The following is a 26164-nucleotide window of genomic DNA, read 5'->3' as shown; positions in this document are numbered from 1 at the left end:
CTGAAAAAAATTTCAGGCCTGTACGAGATTCGAACCACTGACCTCTGCGATACTAGTGCAGCGCTCTACCAATTGAGCTAACAAGCCAACTGGGAGCAGGCCATCAAATTAATTCGATATAAACCCGTAGATGATAAATCAAACAACAACAAACATATGAAACATATGTGTGAACTGCGGTTATGAGACGTATATGAGAACGATCCTTCGCAGTAAAGCACTATTTGAGCAATAGTGAAAATCAGACCTGAAAAAAATTTCAGGCCTGTACGGGATTCGAACCACTGACCTCTGCGATACTAGTGCAGCGCTCTACCAATTGAGCTAACAAGCCAACTGGGAGCAGGCCATCAAATTAATTCGATATAAACCCGTAGATGATAAATCAAACAACAACAAACATATGAAACATATGTGTGAACTGCGGTTATGAGACGTATATGAGAACGATCCTTCGCAGTAAAGCACTATTTGAGCAATAGTGAAAATCAGACCTGAAAACAAGCTAACAAGCCTGCTCCCAGTTGGCTTGTTAGCTCAATTGGTAGAGCGCTGCACTAGTATCGCAGAGGTCAGTGGTTCGAATCCCGTACAGGCCTGAAATTTTTTTCAGGTCTGATTTTCACTATTGCTCAAATAGTGCTTTACTGCGAAGGATCGTTCTCATATACGTCTCATAACCGCAGTTCACACATATGTTTCATATGTTTGTTGTTGTTTGGTTGATAAAATGTTCGCCGTATGCATCCAAGTGGTGACGTTTGGAGTTTTAAACGAACTAAGGAAGAGTCTCTCGGAGAGCTGTAACTTTACTTAAAGAATTGTTTCGTTTTCAGTTAAAATACGAATCATGTCCCTGGGATTTGATCTTAAACCCAGAAAGGAGAAAAAGGTGAGTAGTTTTATTCCTTTGAATAAAGATGATCGGAAAGTCATTTCTAATCATAACATACATCGATCAGAGGCCTGTGTTTGTACAAGCCACTAAGTCTGGCGCTACATGCAAGTAACTTTCTTTCTTTTTATCATCCTATTTAGGTGACCGTCATTGTTAAGGTAAGACAAATTAGAGTATTTTAGGACACACTCCAGTTATGAAGGCATCGACCAAATTATTTCACCAACGTTACATATAAACAAAAACCGTCTCGAAGTTGCAAAACAATCAGACAAATTTAGTTTCATCTGAATTTTACGTGATAATTGGGCGATCCCTAAATTCGCTTTCGTGTAAAGTTAGCTGAATTGCCTACGGTTACACTGGAGATCTGGAGATAAAGCGTAAAGCTTAAAACCAAAGAGTTTTTACAAATCGAAGTTTAGGCAAAAAATTGCCCTCATGAGCTAGAAGTTGAAAACGTCTTTAAAACAAAGATTTCCTTTTTTTCAAAGCCAGTCGTGGTTAGTTGAAGAATGCATAACAATCATTCATTTGCAGTAAATGGTTTGAACCCGGGGTAACATGTGAAGGTGTAGTCTGATCGTCCGGGTGAGTGTAGTCCTGAGAAGGACTGTTGTCGGTGGCAGTGACTGACGTTTCGACAACCTGTGCGGAAGTCATCATCAGAGTCAAGTTGATCACTTGACTCTGATGATGACTTCCGCACAGGTTGTCGAAACGTCAGTCACTGCCACCGACAACAGTCCTTCTCAGGACTACACTCACCCGGACGATCAGACTACACCTTCACAATCATTCATTTATTTCCGTTTTAGAACCCCCAGGGTGTTGTGGTTCAGCGATGGAAGGATCTGAGTACAGAAACTGGTAGGAAGTCTTTGTAAAATGATATAATTTGGATATATCAACAAAGTTGAAATGGTAAATTGGCCACCGTAACGGTTACAAAAGCTGACGTTTCGAGCGTTAGCCCTTCGTCGGAGCGAATAGAGGAATTGTCGGTTGTGTGTGCTTTTAAAGGCAGAGAATGGAGCTAGGTTATTGGTGGAAACATGGCAACGAGAAAAACAAGAATAAATTAGTGGAATGAAAAGCGTTCGTTGATCCCTGTGGGATTTAGACTGCCGGTTTGAACGATGAGCTTTTGTTAAAGATTTTTACGGCTTTCCGTGCTACCTAAGTGTAAGGAAAGACCGCAGATTGCCATATGTTGCTTAGAATGATTAGGTAAATTAAAATGTCTAGCGACTGGTTTCGATGTGTCCTTGTCATTCCTTTCCATATCTCGAAGGTGTTCTCGGGATCGGTAAAATGATGCCTTTGCACTGACTAAGACCGTATGTCCTCGAAAAATAACTTCGTTTGCTCGTTCACTTTCGGTCGTTCTCACTTCGGGATCCGAAAGTCTTCGGAAGTTACGGACTATCTTACTTACAAGATGATGACATAATACGTACTGGCCTTGTGCCAGTAAGCAACAAATGAAAGCTTTCAGAAGGAGAAACATGGAAGTAATGAAATATTTTGACTTTGTTTCTTCAGGTTTTATCACTCAGATATTTGGTCTTAGTGAGTTTGCGTTAACTGGTCAATGGACTGTAGTCGCACTTCACGGACATGAGGTGAATGTAGTCAAAAAGTTGTTTTAACTTTGTGTGTGAAAATATGCGTTTAAATTTTTTTCTGTATCTTTTAAAAGTATTAAGGCTAATATTCGTTCTTTGTGCTGCTTAAATAAGCAATTTTGTTTTATAGAACACTCAAAATGTCACGGTGAAGTTTGAAGTAAAAGAATACGGTAAGAGAAAACTTACAAGTGGGAGAAAATCTAAAAAATTCCCAATCGTTTAAAGTTTATTTCGATGGATATCTTGAGGCAAAAAGCAAGGAAACATTACAATAAGCCAATGAGAACGCAAAGTAAAAGAGTGGGAAAAAAACGCTGGTGACCAAGACACGATTTGTTTAAGTTTTTCATCTGATTGGTCGGGAAGGTGGTGCCAGTTTTCTGAACCAATCATATAGCTAGGTAAAGCAAAACCAAGGCAACTTCGGTGTATTTAAGACACTTTTTGTGAGTAGCTCTATCACACTTCTAGTCTGCCAGCTTGGATGTCACAGAACAAACCCTTTTCATTGCTTTGCTTTTTTTAGCCAAACTCGGGTACCAAGAACTTATCTTTGGAAATACAAACGGTTACATAATGCAAAGATGTTATGTTAATTACAGATAACTGTTAATCCTATTACTTCCAACTGTATAACAGAGCTACATAAAACACCAAAAAAATACAAATTATCTGACTCATATAAGAATTTTCATCTTCAAATACTGGAAAATTGTGGACGAACGATCGACGTCTCGGCCATATCACACGGCCTTTATCAGGAAACTGCCGAGTCAGCCTAGGTCACGCAAGTGTCACGTGAGAGCTGACTCGGCACTTCCCGTAACGCACAGTCCCACGTGTGCGATAGTACAAACCGCAACCCTCTATCTTATTAAGAGAAGGGTCCTCTACCCTCTCCCAAACAGCTTCTTTGATGCCACGTCTGACCCAGTCTTCTTCCTTGTCCAAGATCGTCACACCGCTTAGACCAAAGGAGTGTCCCGAGCTTCGTAAATGATTATAGACAGCCGAATTATGTGCCTCAGTGGTATTGGGCCTTTTGTGCTGTCCCATTCTCGAGCCCAGTGCCTGTTTGGTCTCTCCAACATAGGTTTCACTGCAGTTCTCATCACCACACTTTATCCCGTAAACCAAATGTGAGATCTTGTCTTTGTGGGACAGCACAAATAGCCCAATACCATTGAGGCACAGAATTCGGTTGTCTATAACCATTTAAGAAGCTCGGGACACTCCTTTGGTGTAAGCGGTGTGACGATCTTGGACAAGGAAGAAGACTGGGTCAGACGTGGCATCAAAGAAGCTGTTTGGGTGAGGGTAGAGGACCCTTCTCTTAATAAGAAAGGGGGGTTACGGTTTGTACTATCGCACACGTGGGACCGTGCGTTACGGGAAGTGCCGAGTCAGCTATCACGTGACACTTGCGTGACCTAGGCTGACTCGGCAGTTTCCTGATGAAGGCCGTGTGATGTGGCCGAAACGTCGATCGTTCGTCCATAACTTTCCAGTATTTGAATTATTTTCTTTTTATCATATTCTCAACTTGATGACTGATACAATTCATAACTTTCATCGTCGCTTCAATTTAGTCCTGCCAAAGTTCGCTGTTGAGATATCAGGACCAAAATATGTACTTCCCAATGTAAAAGTCATTCGCGTTTCCATCAGAGCCAAGTGAGTTATTAAATTTTTTTCCTCTTTACTTTTATTTACTCTAGACTCAGGTTTTTAATCCTCATTAATAATAAGTCGGAGAATAGCAAGGGAAACGTCAGTGCTGTGCTATAAGCAAATCTGTATATAAACACTGAATTTTTTACCGGTGGATCAGAAATAAAATGTTTGACTGCTAAGCTAAAGTTAAACACATCACGGCGACTCAAAATGAGTTAAAAAAATATTCAGGATCCGTTAAGGACGCCCCGAGATTTCTGCTTAAACTGCTAGAATATAAAGATAGCACCTCTCGACTGACTTGTAGCTCGCTTCAATATATTATATTTGGAGTGACTTGGGCACTAATAGTAACTTAATTTTATTACACGACTCGGGCAGCCAGAGGGCCAATAACTAAAATCAACCAATCAAAATGCTCTATTGCCGGTCCAATATTCTCTAAGTATTGGACCGGGCACTGTCCCGAATGGTCCCGAATGTTACCGCACTTGTGTCGCTTTGAACTTCAGTCGTATAATAAATCTCTTATTAACCAAGCTTGCTCGGGACCGTACTGGAAGAATATCGGCCCTCAGTCTTTTTTGTACGGACCTCGCTGCGCTCGGTCCGTACTGTCAAGACCTCGGGCCGATATTCTCCCAGTACCGCCCTCGCGCTTGGTTAATAAATATATCGTATAAAAGAGCACTATGGCGAGGAGCTCAGGTTTTATAAGCTTCTAATATCTATTGAATTTCCTCGCCACATTATTTATACTAATAACTCTAAATTGTAATTTTATCTAGTTTGATCATAAATTGTTGTAAAATAATATTATTAAATTTATTCTTTTAGATTGTTGTAAACAACTTTAAGTTATTTTTTTGTGTGTGTGTAAGTAGCAAATAATATAAATACAAAAATAAAAGTAACCTTCCTGTCAAATACCAGCAAGTTTATCTGTGTCAGGAATACTGCCTCTACTGGATGAGCAAGTCTTCCTTTTGCTAGAGTCAATCTTGCTTTTACTGTTGATTAGATATATCTTATTAACCAAGCGCGAGGGTCGTACTGGGAGAATATCGGCCCGAGGTCTTGACAGTACGGACCGAGCGCAGCGAGGTCCGTACAAAAAAGACCGAGGGCCGATATTTTTCCAGTACGGTCCTGAGCAAGCTTGGTTAATTAGAGATTTATTATACGACTGAAGTTCAAAGAGACACAAGTGCAGTATCATTCGGGACCATTCGGGACAGTGCCCGGTCCAATACTGAGAGAATATTGACCGGCAATAGAGCATTTTGATTGGTTGAATTTAGTTATTGGCCCTCTGACTTCCCGAGTCGTGTAATAGAGTAAAGTATTTTAGCATAAACTAATTCTTGTGTTCTTCAGATACACATACGGAAAGCCAGTTGATGGGAGGGTACTTGTCAAATTTTCCATGGTAGGGGGACGTTTTAAAGACGTTTTTGTGAAGGAACTATCCGATCAGGTAACTGGAGTGGAACATCGCAGCCATAAAAAAAAATCAGTTGGTCCTTTATAATCATTACCTATTGTTATTTTAGTATTCAAAGCCTCTTAAACTTATCATTCTTTTTGACTTGATGATGACAGTAACTATGAAACGTCGTCGACAAGCTTTTTTTTTAGCCTTTTTATCGTAATTTTTTATCCTCAGATGTTTTTCTCCTCCTTTGTCTTTTATTTATTACTTCAGTATTTGTTAATTGTCTGGTTATTTTCTCATTTATTCATCTATCCATCTATTTGTCAATTTTTTTTTGCCATAATTTATATATTTGTGCATTTTCTTAATTATTTGTTTCAAGAGGACTCAGAGCTGTTTTAACTAGCTGGTGCTCAAAAACGCTTCCACGACTTCAGTCTATTTATCAACAATAGTGCAGAACGAATCCTTTCTTGAATGTACATGTATACGTAGAAACAATCTGCGACACTGGATTGATCGTTTTCAGATTCTCCCATGATCCCATTGATCAACGTGACCAAAGAGAGAGATCTTAAAAGAAACTTCCTTCGGAATAGGATGAAAAAGGGATTTGGTTTTAAAGCCACTCCATAAATTTCAACTAAAATTATTGAGATGGCAACAAAATTATTTACAGTTACAGAATGGTAAAGCTAGCTTTAATATCACTGTTGACGACATTAAGACCACCCCTGGACTTCCGTGGTTCCCGGATGGTCGGAGACTCCAGATCGAGGCCGATGTCGTCGAGAAAACTTCTGGAAAGAAAGAGAGTGCAATAGACAATGGAATTTACTTCGTCAAATCTCCCTTCAGGATTGATCACAAAGCAACTGCTGAGTTCTTTAAACCCGCTCTTCCTTTCCTAGTCAAGGTAGGGAAAGCTATTACACTTCCTTAAAACATTACAACACTCTGATGTTGTGATGTACTAAACCTTTTACTTGATGTGATAGGTCCCAACGATGTCACTCCGTCACGGACTTACGCAAATCTTCTTTGAGCGTAAAGAGTACGGTCATCCAAACATGAAATTATGATTTTCACTTTTTGTCCAGCAAACTAAAGGAACAAGCCGAAGGAGAGCAACCTTTGTCTAAAAAATTGAAATTTCAGTTTCCATCATTTTAGTTAATATTGTTACACTGGTGAGAATGTCGCGTTAAACATCTCTTACGGTTCTTTGCTTAGATGAAGGGTGAGAATAAACATGAATGATATCCACTATACTTGGGTGATATACACTACACATCCAAGGCGCTACGTAGACTAAATCTAAACAAGCACAAAAAAACTTGTTTCATATCAAAAACAGATATAACATCGGTTCTGGCTCTGTTGTCATTGACAGGTCGACCTGAAATACCCAGATAAAACGCCAGCCCGTGGAGTCCCAACGTCCATTTCGGTAACTGGAACCACGCACTCTGGGAGCGAAATTGACATCGGGAAGGTTGCGAGTAAGAGAGACAACGTGAATTTTGAAGACGCGACTGACAATCAGGGACGAGCCAATTTCGTCATCGACGTACCAGGAAATGTCAGAAAAATGAACATCCGAGTGAGTATTTAATAACAGCAAGCAATGTTTTATATTTCAAACTTTTGTCAGCTTCAATACTTAGGAAAGAAATAACAATATTCCGGCGCAAGGGTAGAGATGTCAACTATTACGCCCAATGAACTTGTTACAGTTATAATTATATGAATAGTACTCGTGTGTCTTTTAATGCAGGTGGGAACAGAAAAAGACGATTTCGACCATAACACTTTTGTAGAGTTTGATGTTCAGGCCTACGAGTCTCCTTCAAGAACATTTTTGTACGTCAGGGCCATTAGGGTAAGTTTTCCCTTCAATTTTTCTTTTTATGTCTTTTTTGGATACCATTAGGTAGCCGAACAGCTAGGCTAGTAATGGGCATTTTGATGTACGCCCACGATCTTCTCTATCGCCATTACAAAATCCATGAAAGTTCCTTAGCAACACTTGGGTTGGAAACAGAGTTTCCTTTCAATTGTGTAAGTTCTGTTGCTGTTTGAACGTTTATCTGTTATCTTATCTTTGAATCATTCTAACGGGCAAGGTATACTTTTTGCAATTTACTTCAGCACTCTCAAAGTATTTTAAGATTGAACTTACAATTTGATTTCCACTGTAATATGCCATTTCTTCACCTTAGGAGAAGCAGTATTTTAACTGTGATGTGTTCGTTAACAAGAAAGCCTCAAAGATCACCTTCATGGTAATTGCACGGTTACTTTGTTGAACTATTTCATGATAGGTTAGATAGATCAATCCAGATCAGGTATCATTTTTGAGTCCATTGCAAGCATACAATCAACAAAATTCTAAGCCCTTAAGGATGATTTGAACCTTCAACACCAGAAGTGGGGAACTCTATAAGTGAACAAAAGAATAATTGTGGCGATAGGCCCATATCATTGGTTCGTAAGTGTAATGCGTTTCACTTCCCGTTAATATCAGGGCGGAATGTAAAAAAACGTCTTTTGAGGGTGAGAAGAAAGAAAGACGGATAAAGTAAGCTGAAGTAATAATTATCATTTCTATTGCGCAAATTAACATATAGATACGATCAAGTGCGCATCACAACACTTTTCGGGGGACTTTGGCCGGACTGCATCAGCAGTTTACGATCAATGGAAGGAAACTTATGATGATGCCCCCTCCCCTCCTCCTCCCCCAATTCCCAGTAAACAAGCCAGACCACATTACAGTAATCTCGTGAGTGGGCTCTTTAACGTCCCTTCCCTAACCAAATTAACTAATTAATAGATGCAGGAGGCAGGACCTACGGTTTATTCGTCCTTATCCGAGATGACTAGAATGTCTATCCAGTTCTTGATACTATAGAAAGGTAGCGCACATTCTCCTCTGTTATTTTAAGACCTTGAGTGTTAGTCCGGCCAGGGTAAGGCTTTCTTAGTCAGAGAGATGCTACGCAATCAAAATTCTCCTTATTCAAAGAAAGAATCATTTTTCCTTAAACATCCTCGATTACATATGGGCATAATTCCATAATGAAGACATAAATCTTTTAGCTTGATGAGTTGTTTTGAATAAACATCGCAATATGCTAACATTGCACTAGTTTAACGTCAACCTACCGTGCTACAGTTTGATTTTCATGTTATTCTCTACCACTTTCTATTTCTTTTCCATTTTTTTTTTAATGATTTTCATCAGGTAATTGCACGCGGCAGGATGCTACGTCAATGGGTCAAAGTCCAAAGGGTGGGGGTGATATCCAGCTTCCGGTTCAAAATTCTGCCAGAAATGTCTCCATCATCGCGTCTAGTGGCCTTCTTCATCGGAGAAAACGGTGAAGTTGTTTCAGACAGTGTATTGCTTGAAATTGACGATGGACTACCAAATAAGGTAGGTCACATTATAAGGAAAAGGGACAAAGGCCATTGTACATGGGAAGTATTTTATATGAGCTTTTTGATTACGGATACTGTATACTTTTCATGGCATAGAGAAAAAAAAGTGCCAAGTGTTAATAACCAATATTTTTCATGATAGTGGACTTGTGCCACATAGACACTTAAGTTATTGTTCTATTCAAGTGGGACCTTTAAGTGAACTACACATCATGCAAGTTTCATCCCTGAAATAGATTTGGAGTTTAGAGATACAAAAAGTTAATCAGAGCCCTCTATTTTGGGATCAAATGATACTATCATGGCAGATCAGAAATCTATGTATATAAACGACACCATAAGGCCGGGATTTCTATAACCGAAATTGGTGGTTGGGGAGGGGGGGGGGCTACAGTAACGTCTAACTGGCTTTCTAGGGTTATGCGAGGTTGGACAATAAAATTCGTCAATTTATCACATGCAATCCTCCCTTTAAGCTGCGCCCTTCAAACTTCGTAAAAAGATTGTTCTAAGAATTACTTTATGTTATTGCGCCTGCTTGCTCTTGTCGTGATTTAGCCACTGACTTTGTGATCCTCCTTCCCCAGGTTGAATTTAACGATGAATCACCGGGTAAGCAAAAGAATCCAGGTGTTCCTTACAAGATTCAGTTATCGGCAACTCCTGGGACGAGAGTCGCACTTCTAGCTGTCGACAAAAGTGTTTATATCCTCAGAAACCGAGAAAAGCTCAACAAGAAAAGGGTATGGAAGAGGCAGTAAAATAATTTTGTGGTTTGTAATGTGTCACTGGAAATGATTGCAAAAGACTGATATAGTAAATGGACAAAAGTCGTTTTTAAAATAACTGCCGTAAAATGAACGCTAACACACATCGAATTGAAATGTATTTGTCCATTATTAATTTTTATACGCTCTTGCAGTTTTGGAAGCCCTTATGTAGTTTAGGCTTGGAAGGAGGGATTTTTCATCTAAGTGAGCTCTAACCAAGCATATATAGCTATATATTTATTTATATATACAGGTTCGGTGGCGACCGGGCGTCTTAAGAGCTTTTTTTTTTTTTTTTTTTTTAATGACTCTTTCATAGAAAGAAGTGGAAAGTGTAAGTTTTGTAAGGTAGAGATGACCACGAACTCTTATCATTCAATACACTTTTAGGTATTAAATAGCATGGAATCCCTCGACCTTGGATGTGGCGTAGGGTCTGGTAGCGATAGTCAGGATGTATTCTATGTAAGTGGAACAGTTCATAAATAATTTTGAACGTTGCTCTTCCGCAGGGTTTCATGCGTAAATACCCGCTGAACACTTTGAGGGCAGGCCCGCACCGTTGACTACTCCGTTTACGATTGCGCCCGAACTCTTAGCGTAAAGTACATATTTGCTGAAGATTTGTACACCTGCTTTAGTAAGACCTAGTAACAGATTATCTGGACAAAGTAATTTCTCTTAAAAACCTCTTCGCGAGTTTTGTCTAAGACGACATTTGCATGATTTCGATCACGTAAAATATCAAGCGCTGTGAAAGTTATGGAAGAATTCCTATTAGTGAACGTAATTTCACCATAAAGGGTTATGTACGTTGTTCGTTGCATTCTAACATTTTAACCGCTCAAAAAAACCTTTATTACAGAAAAGTGGAATTGTTGTAATCACAAACACAAACATCGCAAGTAGAGGACGTTCTGGTATGCCAAGAACCTTTCCTTATATTAATATGTAACACCTTTCAATTTCTCAAATTAGAATGATGATATGTTTTCAACTATAAGGCACCGCTTTAAGATATTCATTAATTGATTTAAATGTACGTATTGCACTTTCGCACAAATTCTCAGATTACATTCTATGTAATAACTTAATAACTTAATATTTATATTGCGCAAATTAACATGTGAATATGATCAAATGCGCATCACAACACTTTTCGGGGGACTTTGGCCGGACTGCATCAGCAGTTTACAAACAATCAAAGGAAACTTATTTGAAGATGCCCCCTCCCCCCAATCCCAGTAAACAGGCCAGACCGCATCACAGTAATCTCGTGAGTGGGTTTTTTAACGTCCCTTGCCTAACCAAATTAGCTAATTAGTAGATGCAGGAGACGGGACCTACGGTTTATTCGTCCTTATCCGAGAAGACTAGAATGTCTATCCATTTCTTGATATTATAGAAAGGTAGTGCATTCTCCTCAGTTATTTTAAGACCTTGAGTGTTGGTCCGGCCGGGGCTCGAACCATCGACCTCGACCTCCCGCACAACAGTCCAGCGCTCTAACCAATTGAGCTAACCTGGTGGCGGTTAAAAGTCATTTGCCCCTTGCGCAGTGGAAAGGGAAAAATACCCCAACCTTATCATGACGATTACAGTAATGATAGGATGATAATTATGAAACTAATCGTTGATCGTTTTCATTTTCTCTCCAGACTTTTCCTGTCCTCAATCAAAAACCAAACGAAAAAGGCGTTCGACCGCAGGTAAAGAATTTTTTAAGAAGCTCAATCTTAATCTTGGCCTTTAAAATGCCTTGGGTTTTGTCCTTACAACAATCAATCGAAACGCACTCAACCAGTTTCGTAAATACCTTGGTTAACATAAGTATCACAGATCGGAGACCTGCCTTTCTTTCCTTTTTTGATTTTTCTCTAAAGAGAGACTTTTATGCACGCCAGGAATTATTACATTTGAATAACTTGTTTCTGACAGGTTTTTGCGGGATAAAAAGCTAAGAATGCTAGATATATGAAAAAACTTGTTAAGTTTTGAGACTACTGACGTTGTTGCGCTTCTGAAGGAGAGTTCAGAGTAAGGGTGACATTTTGTTGAAATTGGGAAACGAGTGATGGCCAGCATTTCAGTCAATGCAGAGCATTTGAAAGAGAGCTTTCGATTCATTTTCTCACGATTTCTGACTGATTTTTATTGTTGTGGTTTCCACAAATTTTTTAGATTCTCTGTTGAAATTATTCATGATAAGTTCATGATAGAAACAGATTTCACCAACTGCAAAGTCAGCTTCTTCCAAATTTTCATCGAAATTAAAGTCGCAGTTTTCTTTCCTCGTTAGATGTGACTCAGTGCTGTAGGAGTGGTCAGATTCCCACGAGAGCGACCTGTATGCTACGTGCGAAGTACTTCTTTGCTAGTGCTAGCAAAGATTGCAGAGAAGCGTTCCTCCAGTGCTGCTTTAATTTTACTGGAGAGAAAGGTAAAACTTTTTACCTAAGCATGATTTCAGTGAGATTGCTTCCCGCTCCTGAACTAAATAAATATTGCCACTGACCAGCCATTTCAGTTAAGGGCTTGATCGCGCCAATCGAATTAGCTTTGCTCAAGAAGTAACACCATATTCAATAGTTTGTGATTGTCGTGTATACCTGGTTGTCTTGTACACCCGAGCAGTTTTGACTCACGTTAAGTCCCTTCAGTCCTAATCTCACGCTGTTTTCAGACGTATCCGATACAATCTCTAAACGCAGACGATAATAAACACATTTACGTTACAGCAGGTTAAAAAAATTATTGTTTTAAACCTCTATCAATTTAGTGTTGAAGTATTCTCGTTTTCCTAGCGATTTAATTTCTTCTTATGTGGACCATGACGTCTCGCTTGCATTCTGAGTCAGCTGGGTACGCGTCACCCCATAAAGTATGACGCCCCGCTGTGATTGGCCAGTATCATCAGCTGTAATTGATTGGAAGATATGTTCCCACAGCTCTCCTGTTTTTGTTTTCCTTGATTCGTGTTTCTCGGATATCTACTCCATTGTCCTTGTTCATGTTGTTGAGATTATTTCAAACGCCTCTTTTGCCTTGCATGTGTCACAATGAGGTACACGATCAATATACGTTATTTCGTCCTTGTACGCCAATTGCAACTGTTAAATACTAGCCAATCACATCAGAGCTTAGTTTTTTTTTCCGCCGTGACCTACAATCAGTCGATCTTCATGATTGCCCTGAGAAGATGTTAGCTGTATATGATCATTACGTCTCGATCACACTGGAGGTGATTACATCGCGACACAAACGTTGACACTTTCTAGAGTATTCACCACAACGAATAAGCAAAAACTTCTTTACTCTGTCGATTTGTTCACCAGACCCAAGAAAGACTGAAGTTAAAGTTCGTGCAAGATCATTTAAACAGTCTGACGATGAGTTTGAAGATGAAGAAATCAGTCAGGGGCAAATAAGAAAATATTTTCCTGAAACTTGGATATTCATGGACGATGTTGTTGGGTACGTGAACTCATTCCTTGATGATAGTTCTGTACTTATATTGCCTGTAAATTACGTAATGTGAAGACTGTATTTCCTCGCATAAGTACGCGGGCAGAAGGAAGGTGCTTTAATCAAGCGGGGCGTCTATCATTCAGCTGTACTAATTCCGCTGCAGTTGAATTTTAAAAGTGGTAAATAAAGTGGCAATAGAAACAAGTTTTCCTTGTATCCCTACTATTTAAGAAATTAAGGGAAGATGGAGTGCTTATTCGAGAGGAGCGCCTGTTGCATATTATGGCCTTAAGGATAGGCCTTTATTCGGGGCAGGGAGCTTATTAGAACATTGGCGCCTTTGGAGAAAATACGGTATAAATATTCTGTGGTCAAAATTCCAGGCTTCTTTCTCTTTCAATCTAAGTCAAGGGATCAGAGACATCAGTTGGCTTGGTAGAGCTGATGAGGAAAATTTAGTAACTATATATCCTGGGATAAACACGCAGTGGAAGTGACTTAAACAGAAGACATAATTGAAGGCAAGATGAGTGAATTCATTCTCAGAGTCATTTATCTTGATCATGACTCCCGCTCTCGTTGTTGATATGTTGGTCTCTGCCACCGACAACACTCTTTTCCAGGAAAATCTTTGCCCAGATGATCAGTTTCCAAATAAGTTTTTTGTTTCTTTGTTTTTTGTTTGTTTTGTTAGTGTTTTGTTTTTTGTTTGTTTATTATTATTTTATAGAACATTACAAGCAAATTTACACAACCCGCATATAGCATTAGCAAGTCTTGGCGGGTATTAGTAATAAATAAGTAAATATTACACATTGCAAGCTAAAGAAGTTTCATTATAAGTACGCAACAGAACCGATATTAAGCTGCTTTCCTCAGGGAAACATAAATTTGCTGTGTTATCCTTATTCGTTCCTCATTAAACTTACTGGAATAACCATGCACTCTCTTTGCTTATAGCCCAAACGGGAAATTTAATCTCTATACAAACCTGCCAGACACCATCACCACCTGGGTTGTCCAAGCAGTTGGAATTTCAAACCAGACAGGGTTAGGAGTTGCTCGTCCATTAAACATTCAAGCTTTTAAGAATTTCTTCGTCTCCCTTCGTCTCCCATATTCTGTTCAGCGAGGGGAGCAGATCTCTATCATTGCTACAGTCTTTAACTACGGGAAGTTTGAATTAAAGGTAAGAATATTAGCTTGTCAATGGTTGCTAGTTTGATCTCTCAACTAGATTAAGAGAACTACTGTGAAATTTTCAAATTATCGCCCAACTGCAGTTAAGCATTTTGCTTCGGACGAGCGCCTCCTTTCTAAAAAAATTAAATATTTACAGAATCCTTGAGTTCGGTTGGTAAGTTCTTTTTAATGATTACGACATAAATCACTTTTCGGTTCGATAGTTGGTCAACGTCGTAGCGATTCTCTTTCTGCATCATCTTGGAAATATCCAAATGAATTTTTGGTTCCTTGAGTTCGGGGGGCCAAATCTGTGGGGGCAAATTGTAACTATGGAGAAAGTACGCAGATTTGAGTCGTGTTTCCCTTTTGCCTTTACTGCGACGATCCATAGAAGCTAGCAGTGAAGGAAATGTTATTTTGAAGCTGAAAACAGCCCAGAAGGAAAATATACGCTTACACGTCGCGATTAAGAGAGGGCGTTGGTACGATAGAGAGTCAGAAATGCCGAAGAAGGGAAGTATAGAAGGATAAAGAGGTTTAGGATGGTTAAAGTGCGGAGAATTGAAGACCTTTAAATCAACAAATCAAAGAAATTTCAAAACAGAAGCGGGAATCCTCCATTACTCATGCGGATTTAACATTAAAAGTGACAGACTTGTTTTAAAGCGAAAAAAAGAATGAACAGGGAATTTAGCAAGGGTTAGATGGCAAGTGTATTCCGTATATCGACCCTATTATCTTATAGGTTAAAGTAAAGCTAGAAGAAAGCAAGGAGTTTTGTACCAATGCTCCCACAGGCCAAAAGTCAGCGGTGCTAAACCTGGATATAAAGGAAAACGATGCAGGATCTGTTACATTTCCAATAGTACCCATCAAACTTGGAAAAGTGTTCATCAAAGTGATCGCCACAGCAGAAATTCTTGAGGATGGACTATTTGGGGTTGGAGTAATCGGCCCGACAGCCTTCGACACAGTGGTTCGCAGCATTCTTGTCGTGGTAAGGCCAATAGAAGTCTATTGTACGTTAGATGAGTGCCCTGGGAGGGCAGAGTTGTGCAGTATTCCGGAGATATGTTTCCAAGTTATTCTTTTTATTTATTTCTTCGCAGCCGGAAGGAGTTGAACGACGCGTAACTCACTCATTTCTTCTTGATCCGCAAGGTATTCATTGTGTAGATTAATGAAATCCAACCAAGGAAGTGTATGCAGTTAATAGGCTGACCAGGTGACGGTATAGTGCCTGTATGACATACATAATGATAAAAGAAGGAAAGTAGGACAGAGAGACAAACAGACAGACGGACTGAAAGGATGAACAAATACGCGCGATGTGAGTGTATCGTTAACGAGGGATCGAAAGCTAGTGACAATAACAACAAGTGCTATATACAGAATCGTCTAATATTCTAGCAGACTTGTTAGGGACTGATAGCTGGGAACTCTCTATGAAATGGTACAATTTTCAATATTTATCGTTTAACCAGTTTAAAGAATAAGCGATACAGTTGGTGAAACATGAAAGGGTCAGAATAGAAAACAGCAATCAGATGGTTAATCCCGATTCCATTACTTGAATTTGCCTCTCTTCTTGGCGACAAATTCACCTGATTACCTCTGCGTTTTTCACAGGAGTGTTGCGTGACGAGGCGCCAGACAAAGTCAATACATCTCCTCCTTCAACAGGGATGAAACACGATCGTAAGTGAAGTTATACAACTCTTATGAGGTACCAACCATTCATTCTATTTACACTCAGCTTTCATTTACATGTAAAGGACTGTTTAAGCGTCTACACTCAGCTTTCATCTGTATGTAATGGACTGTTTAAGCGTTTAGTCACTCGAGAAACATTGCTTTGATGACTTGGGCACCAAACAAGTGTCCTTAATGGACCCTCAACCCATACCTCAGTCTATAGCTTTCGTCGGATTTCTTTTCGTTCTTCCACTCAAGTTAACTTAGCCTTAACTAAGTTGATCATATTTAGCCAACGAATATTATTCACACTAGTTACAGTATCTATTTTTTTTTTTAAATTTGCAGGAGTTGTTAATAACGGTATGCAGGTAGACAATGTGTTTCTCAAAGTTCCTTCCCGGGCAATTCCAGGATCACTAAGAGCTGTTTTGTCACTCACAGGTGCGAAGAGGCACGATCATGAATCATCTAGTTATTGCATTTTAGAGTCATGTAGGCCTCGTGTATAATTTCAAATCGTAATTCCAGCCTATTCAATAAATATTCCATTATGAGTGATAATAATTGACCTGATGATGATTGGCAGGGGCTATAGTGTTGATCCGAAAGTCCATGCCATTCCAATCTGTAAAAGCCTGAAGGTGTCAGTTATTATTCAAAAGCGCCTGACAGGGTGCTCTGCATTCGTAATTATTAAACATATGCATTGGTTACTTATAATCTATTTAGTTGTATCAAGGCGTCGTACCGCACAGAATCTACAAGCAGACCCTTTCAATTATACACTAACTTTATACCGCACTAACCATAACCATCTGTCCTCTTTTCAAGGAAACCTCATTGGCCCGGTCGTGACAACTTTGATAACCGGTGGCCTGGAAAACCTTCTGCACATGCCCATGGGCTGTGGAGAACAGACTATGATATTCCTGGCTCCCAATGTTTATGTAATGCAGTATCTGTTGAGAACCAGACAGGTTACCGCTGAGATAGAATCGAAGGCTTACAGGATGATTCAATCAGGTGAGTAACTGGGATGGACTCTGTCGACGCATTTTCAATTGAAATCATGGAAAGGCTTAACCCAAAAACACACTGCATGAAATACTGCTTTTTTTAAAATGATTTTTCCAGGATATCAAAGGGCTCCTAATTACCGCAGGAAGGACAGGTCCTTCAGTGCCTTCGGCGAGCATCGCCCCGGTAGCACTTGGTAAGTTGTGAGATACACAAGGCAAGCTAAGTGATAACAGATAGGTGGATAAAGGATGTAAGTTTCTAAAGAAACTGTGGTGCTGAGTCGGTGGTAGGGTTGCTAGAATGATATGCAAATAGGCAGACAGACAAACTGTTAGGAAACGACGACAGAAAAAACGACGACAGAAAGAACGACGACAGAAAAGCATACAAGAGAAACAATGTGCTTTTCGAAAATGCGTTGATAATGTAAATTGGCCATTTTATAGAGTTTCTAAAATTGACGTTTCGATCGTTAGCCCTTCGTCAGAGCGAATACAAACGGCAGATAGGCAGGCAGGCAGACAGATAAACAACCAGACAAGGACGACAAACAGGTATACATACGGGTAGGTAGACAAACGGACAGACATGCAGGCAGACAGACAGATATAGACAAGGATGACAGATAAGTAGACAAACAGGTAGTTTAGTAAGCAGACAGACAGGCAAATGGACACAGAAGCAGAAAAGAAACAGCTGAATAAGGTTAACCAATAACCTCATGTCTCCGAACAACAGGTTGACTGCCTTTGTGGTGAGGGTTCTCTGTGCGGCACAAAAGTTCGATGGTGTCGAAATTGACCACGCCCTAGTCTGTGATTCAGTAAGCTGGCTCCTTGAAAACCAGCGACAAGATGGAGCTTTTCCTGAAGTCAAGGATATCATTCACAAATCCATGATGGTAGGGTTTCCGTATAATTTAGTGACTTCGTTTGCCAAACGTTTATTGGACTGCGTGTTTGTTGTTGAAGAGAAATGCCAAGCCGAAGTCTTTCATACTCGAGAATAGCAGTATTGTTTCCATGGTTAGACTTACAAGTTACTTTCTCATAACCATAATTTAACTCTTATTGTCTAGGGTGGTACACATGGCGACGTGGCAATGACTGCTTTTGTCTCAGTGGCCCTCCTCGAATGTGGGTGTCATGGACAGGTAATAAAACTTTTGTTTCCTAATCACTTCTTCTTTAAGTTTATCTATTTTCTTGTGCAAAACATATTGTAAATCTTTTCTTTCTAGAATAAGAGTCACAGGATTCAGAATGCTGTGGCTTTTATGGAATCCGAGTTGGACAGCATCAGTAAAGTTAACACTTTGGCGCTTACCACATATGCCTTGGCTTTAGCTGGCAGTAGGAAGAGCTCTAAAGCAAACGCAAAACTGCTTCGGATGCAGACCTACAACAAAGGTATAAGAACTTTTGTTTTTGTGTTTTAGTTTAAGTTATGATTGCGTATCGAAATTTCTCCGCGATTGCTTTGGCTTCGCATCACTTGATCCAGAAAACTCGCGCCACTCTCCTGAACAATCAGATACAAAACCAAGACCAGGCGCGGTTTCATCGCTTGTCCGTTTATTGCCCTTCCGGAAGTCTGCTTGTTAGACTCCCATGATTTTTGCCGCTAACCTATTTTGCATGAGCTTGCAACTCGTGTTTTTCATCTGATAACACAGATTAGAATTATAGAAACTAGCGGAGAAGTAACACAATTTGTGCTTTCAATGGGCAACCCTCGCTTCTAAAAAGATCCTGTCCCGAAACCAGTGTTGATTTTTGACTAAATATATCTCAATTTCAGACAAATCAACTCGTTTTTGGGATGCTGGAAACCAAGCTTTGAACGTGGAAACGACCGCTTACGCACTGCTCGCTCAGATGGCCGTTGGAAGACTGAAGTTGGCAGGACCAATTGTTGCGTGGCTTACTACTCAAAGAGATCCTCAGGGAGGCTTTGTATCAACACAGGTTTGTATTGTATTCAGATTGGTGACTGAAATTTAAAAAAAAACTCAAATTCATGTTCTGAAACTGTCAATGTTCACTCTTAGTTGTTAGAGAAGATTCTGCTTTGGAAGCTTTCTCTTAAAAGAAGCGACTCTAAACGTTCATATATACTAACAGGTTGTGATAACGAGTACACTGTGTAGGAGTAGTCTGATCGTCCGGGTGAGTGTAGTCCCGAGAAGGACTGTTGTCGGTGGTAGTGACTGACGTTTCGACAACCTGTGCGGAAGTCATCATCAGAGTCAAGTGAATGATTGTTGTCAGTAGAATTTTCTTATTCCAGTTCAGGTGAAATGATCGGTTGGTTTTGCCGTGATGTTATTGGCTGTAAGACTCAAGTGACGTAAGTCGGTTGTGATTGGTCTGTTTCGATCTGTCGGTAAAGTTAGGTCGTTCTGAACTGAAACAACTGATACCAACTGACCTACTTGACACCGTTACGACAACTGCCGACAAACGAGCCAACAAGACGACCGAACGCGCCCGCACTGGACATCAACAAAAATTGACACGACTGCTTCGAGACAAAGAAGAGAGACGAAGCGAACCGGACGACTACTGGGTAAGTAACATTTCTTCTCGTTCCTTAGACAAGACTGAAATTCGGGTACTATCATACGGACTAAAACACTCAGTAACACCTAAACGCATACCGACCGAGGCTATTGTATCTAGTGTTGAGGCGGCCCTGTCTCGGCAACGAGAGCTATCTGAGTCGACCAAGGAAAACATCAGAAGCAGAATTGCCTCCACTATACAATCAACGTCACTACATGACAGCAACTTGACTAAAGACGAACAACGCACACTGAAACGACTGAGAACGACGAGAACATAGTCATCCTACCAGCCGACAAAGGACGAGTCACTGTTATTATGGACAAAACTGACTATCACGACAAAATGGACGCACTAGTTAACGACAAACGAACCTACGAAGAACTCAAACGTGACCCAACTCCTGCACTTCAACGTAAACTCAACAGTAAACTACTGACACTCAAGAAAACGAACGCCTTTGACACCCAACGGTACCATCGACTGAGGTGCTCGGTACCACAGCCACCGAAACTCTACGGTTTGCCGAAACTACACAAACCTGGTTTCCCGATGCGACCTATAGTTTCTTTCTGTGGCTCTCCCACATACCAACTATCCAAGTACCTGACGACAATACTACAACCGCTAACCGACAAATCCAGACATAAACTACAATCCGCTGAAGACTTCATTAACGCTACCAAGACTTTTCAGATACCTGACGACTACAAACTAGTGTCATTTGATGTGAAATCACTGTTCACAAGTATTCCACTTCAATTAGCATTACAATGCACTGAGACTGCAATCCGACAATCTACCGACCCACTACCGCTACCGACAGACGATATCATGGACTTGCTAAACATTTGCCTAACGTCTACTTACTTTCAGTACAACGGTAAACACTACAAACAGTTACACGGCACTGCCAGGGGGTCTCCAGTTTCTGTTGTTATAGCAGAAATTGTGATGCAGAACATCGAGGAACGCGCCCTTTCGACTTGCCGACAAACGATACCGCTTTGGTTACGTTACGTTGACGACACATTCACCGCCGTTCGACACGACGAAATTGACGCATTCCACAACCACCTTAACGAACAAAACACTGACATACAGTTTACCACCGACCCACTACATCACACAAAGCCACAACTATCAGAACTCTAACACGACGCGCACAACTAGTATGTGACTCGACAGACAGCTTAACCGACGAGAACAAATACCTTCACCGTGTTTTTACGAAGAACAACTACAACAACGACTTCATCCGACGAAACACTCACCGACCCACTGCCACTACCGAAACAAACGACACCGCAACCCCTACGACTACAGGAACCATACCGTACATAAAAGGCATGTCTGAAAACATCTCGCGCATCTTACTACCCTTCAATATCCGCGTCGCCCACAAACCCATCACCACACTACGTCAGTTACTAACCAACGTTAAAGACAAAGACGAACCGAGGAACAGACAGGGAACGATTTATAAGATCAATTGTTCCGACTGCCAAGCCTCCTACATCGGTGAGACTGGCAGAAACCTCACAACTAGACTGACTGAACACAGACGGGTGACGAGGAAAGGTGATGTCAGTAATCACATTGCTGAACACCATCGACTTACCAACCACAACGTTGACTGGGACTCTGCGCAATGCCTAACCTACAGCACTGACTATTCAACGACTGACTCTAGAAAGCTGGTTTACTAACTTAGAACAGACTCCCCTAAACAGATGTCAACAACTACCCGCCCCATACAAACGACTCATTCACGACATAAACATCACAAACGACCGAAAAAGAACGACCTAACTTTACCGACAGATCGAAACAGACCAATCACGACCGACTTACGTCACTTGAGTTTTGCAGCCAATAACATCACGGCAAAGCCAACCGATCATTTCCCACGAACTGGAATAAGAACATTCTACTGACAACAATCATTCACTTGACTCTGATGATGACTTCCGCACAGGTTGTCGAAACGTCAGTCACTACCACCGACAGCAGTCCTTCTCAGGACTACACTCTCCCGGACGATCAGACTACTCCTTCACATATTACCCCCGGGTTCAAGCCATTTACTGCAGAATAATTACATTATATGTTTCAAAACTACCCCTGAGTGTAACAATGTCTTTTCTTTTAAAAATAGCTCTTTTTAAAGGTTTTTTTTTTTAACTCTATTGGGACCCACTAAATACATGTTCCAATGCATAGCTAACCTATCATTGATCATTTCCATGCTAAAAAAAAATAGTTAAAAAACTCTACGGCCGTGCTCCTGAGTCGACGCCGCTCAAAATGGACTCCAGCTGGCCTTGGTGGGGGGGGGGGGGGGGGAGTAAATGGAGGAATGGGATTCCCAACATCAGGATCATTATACGATTTGAAAGGGGCCCCGCTTTCAACTTGAGCAGGAGCACGAGCCCGACTACGACCACGCACACCTCTGCGGCCAGCTAGACCACTTGCACGACCTCGAGTAGCAGGAACACCACGAACTCGAGAAGCAGGAACACTACGAACTCGAGGAGGAACACCAGCAGCACCAGCACCATAGAATCTTCCAGGACCTACACAAACATAACAAATATTATAGTTTTGTTGATTAAGTCCATAGATCCCACAGATTAGTTATGATAAACCAAGTAATATAAAAAAAGCAAACATATGTTTTCTTCCTTTATTCTATGGTCTGCGCATCCGAAAATTATCATTGTGATTCTAAATTTTGCCAGATGGAAATATTTCACTCACCAGGAGCCTCAGTGGAAGCGCTAGCCTTTTCCGGCCGCTCGTCATCTTCAACTTCTCCTTCGCCAAAAATATCAAATGTACAATGTTTATATTCCGTATGTTACTCAGAATTAACTAAATGAAAAATCAATACTAAACTGAATCGCCAACTGATCGCACGTAACCGACGAAACCAAAACATGCATGTCCATGGTAACAGCCGATCGAACTTGGCTTCCAATTACGCTTGTGAAATAGTTTGAATCGTATCTTATCTTATCGCTAAAAACATGCTCTCGGCGCAAATTACTTTTTTGTAGAGTCCCTTAAATCGATTTATAATCTAATTTGAGGAACTGAACGAGAAATCAAACACAATAGGGCAACTTGAGGCGAACAACTTCGCATTTCAAGACCACGCATTCGATGCCGACCATTTGGCGATGGCATTTATTGACTTCTCACCTCTATCCCCCACTCTCATTTGCTAGCTGCCGGTCCAGATCGCTTTCTTCTCCGCTTTTCATCCCCTCAGCGGGGTTTTCGTTAAATAGTTCCTCCAGTATCATTTCGGCGGAGATAGGGCTCACACGCGATCGTTTAGAGGACGATGCCATCTTCCACAGTGAAACATGACATTTCAAATGAGAGTTGTGTAGCTTGCATTCAAATGTCTATCACCAAACTCAGTACATGAATCGTTCAGTATTTCAACGACATACACACCAAATTTGGAGGAAATCGAAAGTAATGCAATACTCTTTTGTGCCGGCGGAAGTCATGGGTGTATATATACCCATAAGCACAGGGGCTGCCGGGATAGGGATGTAAGCAATGACGTCAACGCGTTCCCTCCGAGTAGGGAAGATTGCGATAAGGCCTTAAATTCTTGATAACATTTTTAGTTTTTGACATCACAAATAGCACATAGTGTAACAATGTGAAATTTTCTGGCAAGGAAAGGTTATTTCTTGAGCGTCCCTGTCAAGTGAAGTTGCACTGCTCTTGTAACTTCTGTAGAGAATTTTATACGGCGCAGCATGTGAAGCAAAGCTATTGATACAATACAATACAATACTTTATTCAAGAGAAAGGAAAATAAAAATTGTAAAAAAACTATCTCTCGAAAGGGGATATTCTAGAGGTTAACCCTATATAAAAGATTCCCCGAATAAAAAGATCAAAACATTATATACAGATAATTAAAAACTGTTTACCATCATCTCAATCAATATTCATGTAAATCTTTAGTCTGTTCCGAAATAAAGTCAATGATCCTGGGTTTACAATATCTTTAGGCAAATTATTCCACATATTAACGATCCGTACAAAAAAAGAAAATTTGTAGCAATTTACGATAGCTATTTTTACGTAGAGCTTATAATCGTGATTGGCTCTAGTTCGATTACATTTAGTAGGTTCAAAAAATGATGTCGTTGATGTCGTTCCGAAACGGATAACAACGAGAGTATTATTAACGCTGTTCCGAAGTGCACCACAGTTTTAAGAATAGGGTCTGCACCAATCCGGCACAGGTCTTTAAAAGAAATAGAAACCAATTATAACGGTTTATGAAACTCGTAATTAGCCGACCTCCTTGTTTGACAGAGACTCTACCGTCATGCAACGGAAGAATCACGATTTATATCAAACGGAATTAAACGTGAAGTAAACGAAAATGCGTCATTATTATCAGAGATGACACAGCTGTAAATCTAGAACCCCTACTCATACAGGAAAAGGAATGGCCTTCAACCTCACTTTTTAGAATTGGGGGCTAAAACACTCGGGGATTTTCCTAAGAGTTTCTAATGCCTTAACTATACCTATACAATAATAGTTATTTACACGACCTGGTTCCCTTTTTAAGGACACTTGTGTTGCTCTGCAAGCATTATCACAGTACAGCGAGAAAACTGCAGGGGCAAACCTTGATCTGCGAGTGTCTATATCCTCTGAGAAGGATGCCAGCTGGAAAAGAAAATATCATATTGATGCAGACAACGCCCTGGTACTCAGACAGGAGGAGGTGAGTTTCAGATAAATGTACTCACCTTAGATTGAAGCACAGTATATCACTTAATATATATCGTTACAGCGCCTCATCGTTCACAGGGTTGTACAGTTTTTACTTACATATACATACATATAGGTTAGTTGACCACTCCCCAAGGGGGCTTTTAAGGGCCAATTCCCACCCATCCCACCCCATGGGAGGACATCCACGACACAGTAATCTCGTGCTTGGGAAATTAACGTCTCCTACCCCTAACCCTACAGGAGACGGGGCCTACAGTTTATTCGACCTTATCCGAGAAGACTAGAATATCTATCCATTTCTTGATTATAGAAAGGTAGCAAATTCTCTTCACTTATTTTAAGACCATGAGTATTGGTCCGGCCGGGACTCGAACCCTCGACCTCCCGCACAACACAATCCACCTGGTCAATTCCACCAGTTTCTTCCTTTTTTAAGCACCGTTTTCCTTTAAAATTCAACACACCAAGGAAAATGTTTCTGTGAAAACGGCTCAAATATCACAGTTTAACCTCCTTTGCATGTTACTTAAGTTTAGTCGGCTTAGTGTGTTACTTGCATTTGTGCTGAAGCTTCTCTTGGGTTTCAATTAATGCAACGCAGAATGCAACAATACAATGAACCCGAACAAGTGAGCAGTTCCTCGAGTAAAACGTTGAGGAAAGGGTATATGGGGTAGTTCCAAACTGAAACTATTACTTTAGAGGAACCCAAGACTGGATATAAATTCTGATAAAAATGATTGACATTAAGTGTATTTTTTAACAGATCACTCATTTGCTGAGAGGAGAAATGTTCATCGACTCGTTAGGAAGTGGAGTGGGTCAACTTCAGGTAAAATGAGAAATGCTTTTCATACTCTTACCAAGCAAGTATTTTGTTTGAGAGTATTTCGAGTGGGGGTCACAAATCAAAACCAGCGTAGTCGCAAAATAGATAATCACAAGGGGCAAATGTCAAAGAGAACTCGTAGTGAATAAGTGTAAATGGCTTCAGGTGTGGGAAAGGGCGGACAAACAAGGCGTTATTTGTTTCAGCTGTCCATTGGATTGGCTAAGAGAGTGGCGGAAGTTTCCGCTAGACCAATCCCTTAGCGAAGTAAAGAGGAAATCATCACGATCCAAGTTTATACTCGAAGCTACGTTATAAAGTGCGCTTAAGTGAAATAAAAACTTAAGGCAATGCTATGAAGTTGTATGTAAAATCTGTTCACAAGCTCTATCTTCCCTGCACAAAAGCTTTCCAGTCAAAAAATCAATTTGATTTCCTTGCAGATTGAAGTGCGCCACAACGTACCGTCGCCCAAAAACGAAACTTGTTCCTTCTCTCTGAAGATAGAAGTAAGAGAGGAGTTTAGAAAAGACAATGATAAAGGCGTGCCAATCGCTGGACGCTCAAGGCAGAGAAGAGATGATGATGCAAGAGAGAGAAAAGCTAGGAAATGCAAAGGAAAGAAGAGGAAGAAAGCGTGCAAAAAGAGGAAGAAGAATAAAAAGCATCATAAAAAGCCAAAAACAGAGGCAAAACCACCAGATGCTCTCCATCTCAGGATCTGTGTAAAGTAAGTTAATTTGCTGTCATTTACAGTTCGTTGATC

General features: G+C 40.4%; 1 protein-coding gene across 1 annotated transcript in view; it reads left to right on the top strand.

Annotated features, from left to right (window-relative positions):
- The window catches only part of LOC111323636 (venom factor), a 33334-nt gene that overhangs the window by 2959 nt on the left and 4211 nt on the right, over positions 1-26164 (top strand). Inside the window, exons 5-36 of the mRNA XM_088758222.1 lie at positions 837-892; positions 1039-1056; positions 1717-1768; positions 2444-2523; positions 2657-2699; positions 4119-4203; positions 5581-5680; positions 6318-6554; positions 7032-7241; positions 7416-7520; positions 7861-7923; positions 8886-9077; positions 9670-9825; positions 10243-10317; positions 10718-10772; positions 11511-11561; positions 12152-12292; positions 13188-13326; positions 14281-14509; positions 15251-15502; positions 15615-15666; positions 16135-16203; positions 16549-16644; positions 17035-17226; positions 17338-17416; positions 17962-18124; positions 18302-18376; positions 18464-18632; positions 19024-19190; positions 24400-24558; positions 25336-25401; positions 25842-26128. Coding sequence (XP_088614348.1) covers positions 837-892; positions 1039-1056; positions 1717-1768; positions 2444-2523; positions 2657-2699; positions 4119-4203; positions 5581-5680; positions 6318-6554; positions 7032-7241; positions 7416-7520; positions 7861-7923; positions 8886-9077; positions 9670-9825; positions 10243-10317; positions 10718-10772; positions 11511-11561; positions 12152-12292; positions 13188-13326; positions 14281-14509; positions 15251-15502; positions 15615-15666; positions 16135-16203; positions 16549-16644; positions 17035-17226; positions 17338-17416; positions 17962-18124; positions 18302-18376; positions 18464-18632; positions 19024-19190; positions 24400-24558; positions 25336-25401; positions 25842-26128 — 3913 coding nt within the window. The remainder of the gene's footprint in view (positions 1-836; positions 893-1038; positions 1057-1716; positions 1769-2443; positions 2524-2656; positions 2700-4118; positions 4204-5580; positions 5681-6317; positions 6555-7031; positions 7242-7415; positions 7521-7860; positions 7924-8885; positions 9078-9669; positions 9826-10242; positions 10318-10717; positions 10773-11510; positions 11562-12151; positions 12293-13187; positions 13327-14280; positions 14510-15250; positions 15503-15614; positions 15667-16134; positions 16204-16548; positions 16645-17034; positions 17227-17337; positions 17417-17961; positions 18125-18301; positions 18377-18463; positions 18633-19023; positions 19191-24399; positions 24559-25335; positions 25402-25841; positions 26129-26164) is intronic.

The sequence above is a fragment of the Stylophora pistillata genome, chromosome 4 (assembly GCF_964205215.1).
Source record: "Stylophora pistillata chromosome 4, jaStyPist1.2, whole genome shotgun sequence".
Lineage (NCBI taxonomy): Eukaryota > Metazoa > Cnidaria > Anthozoa > Scleractinia > Pocilloporidae > Stylophora > Stylophora pistillata.
This window is presented reverse-complemented; position numbering and strand designations above follow the sequence as displayed.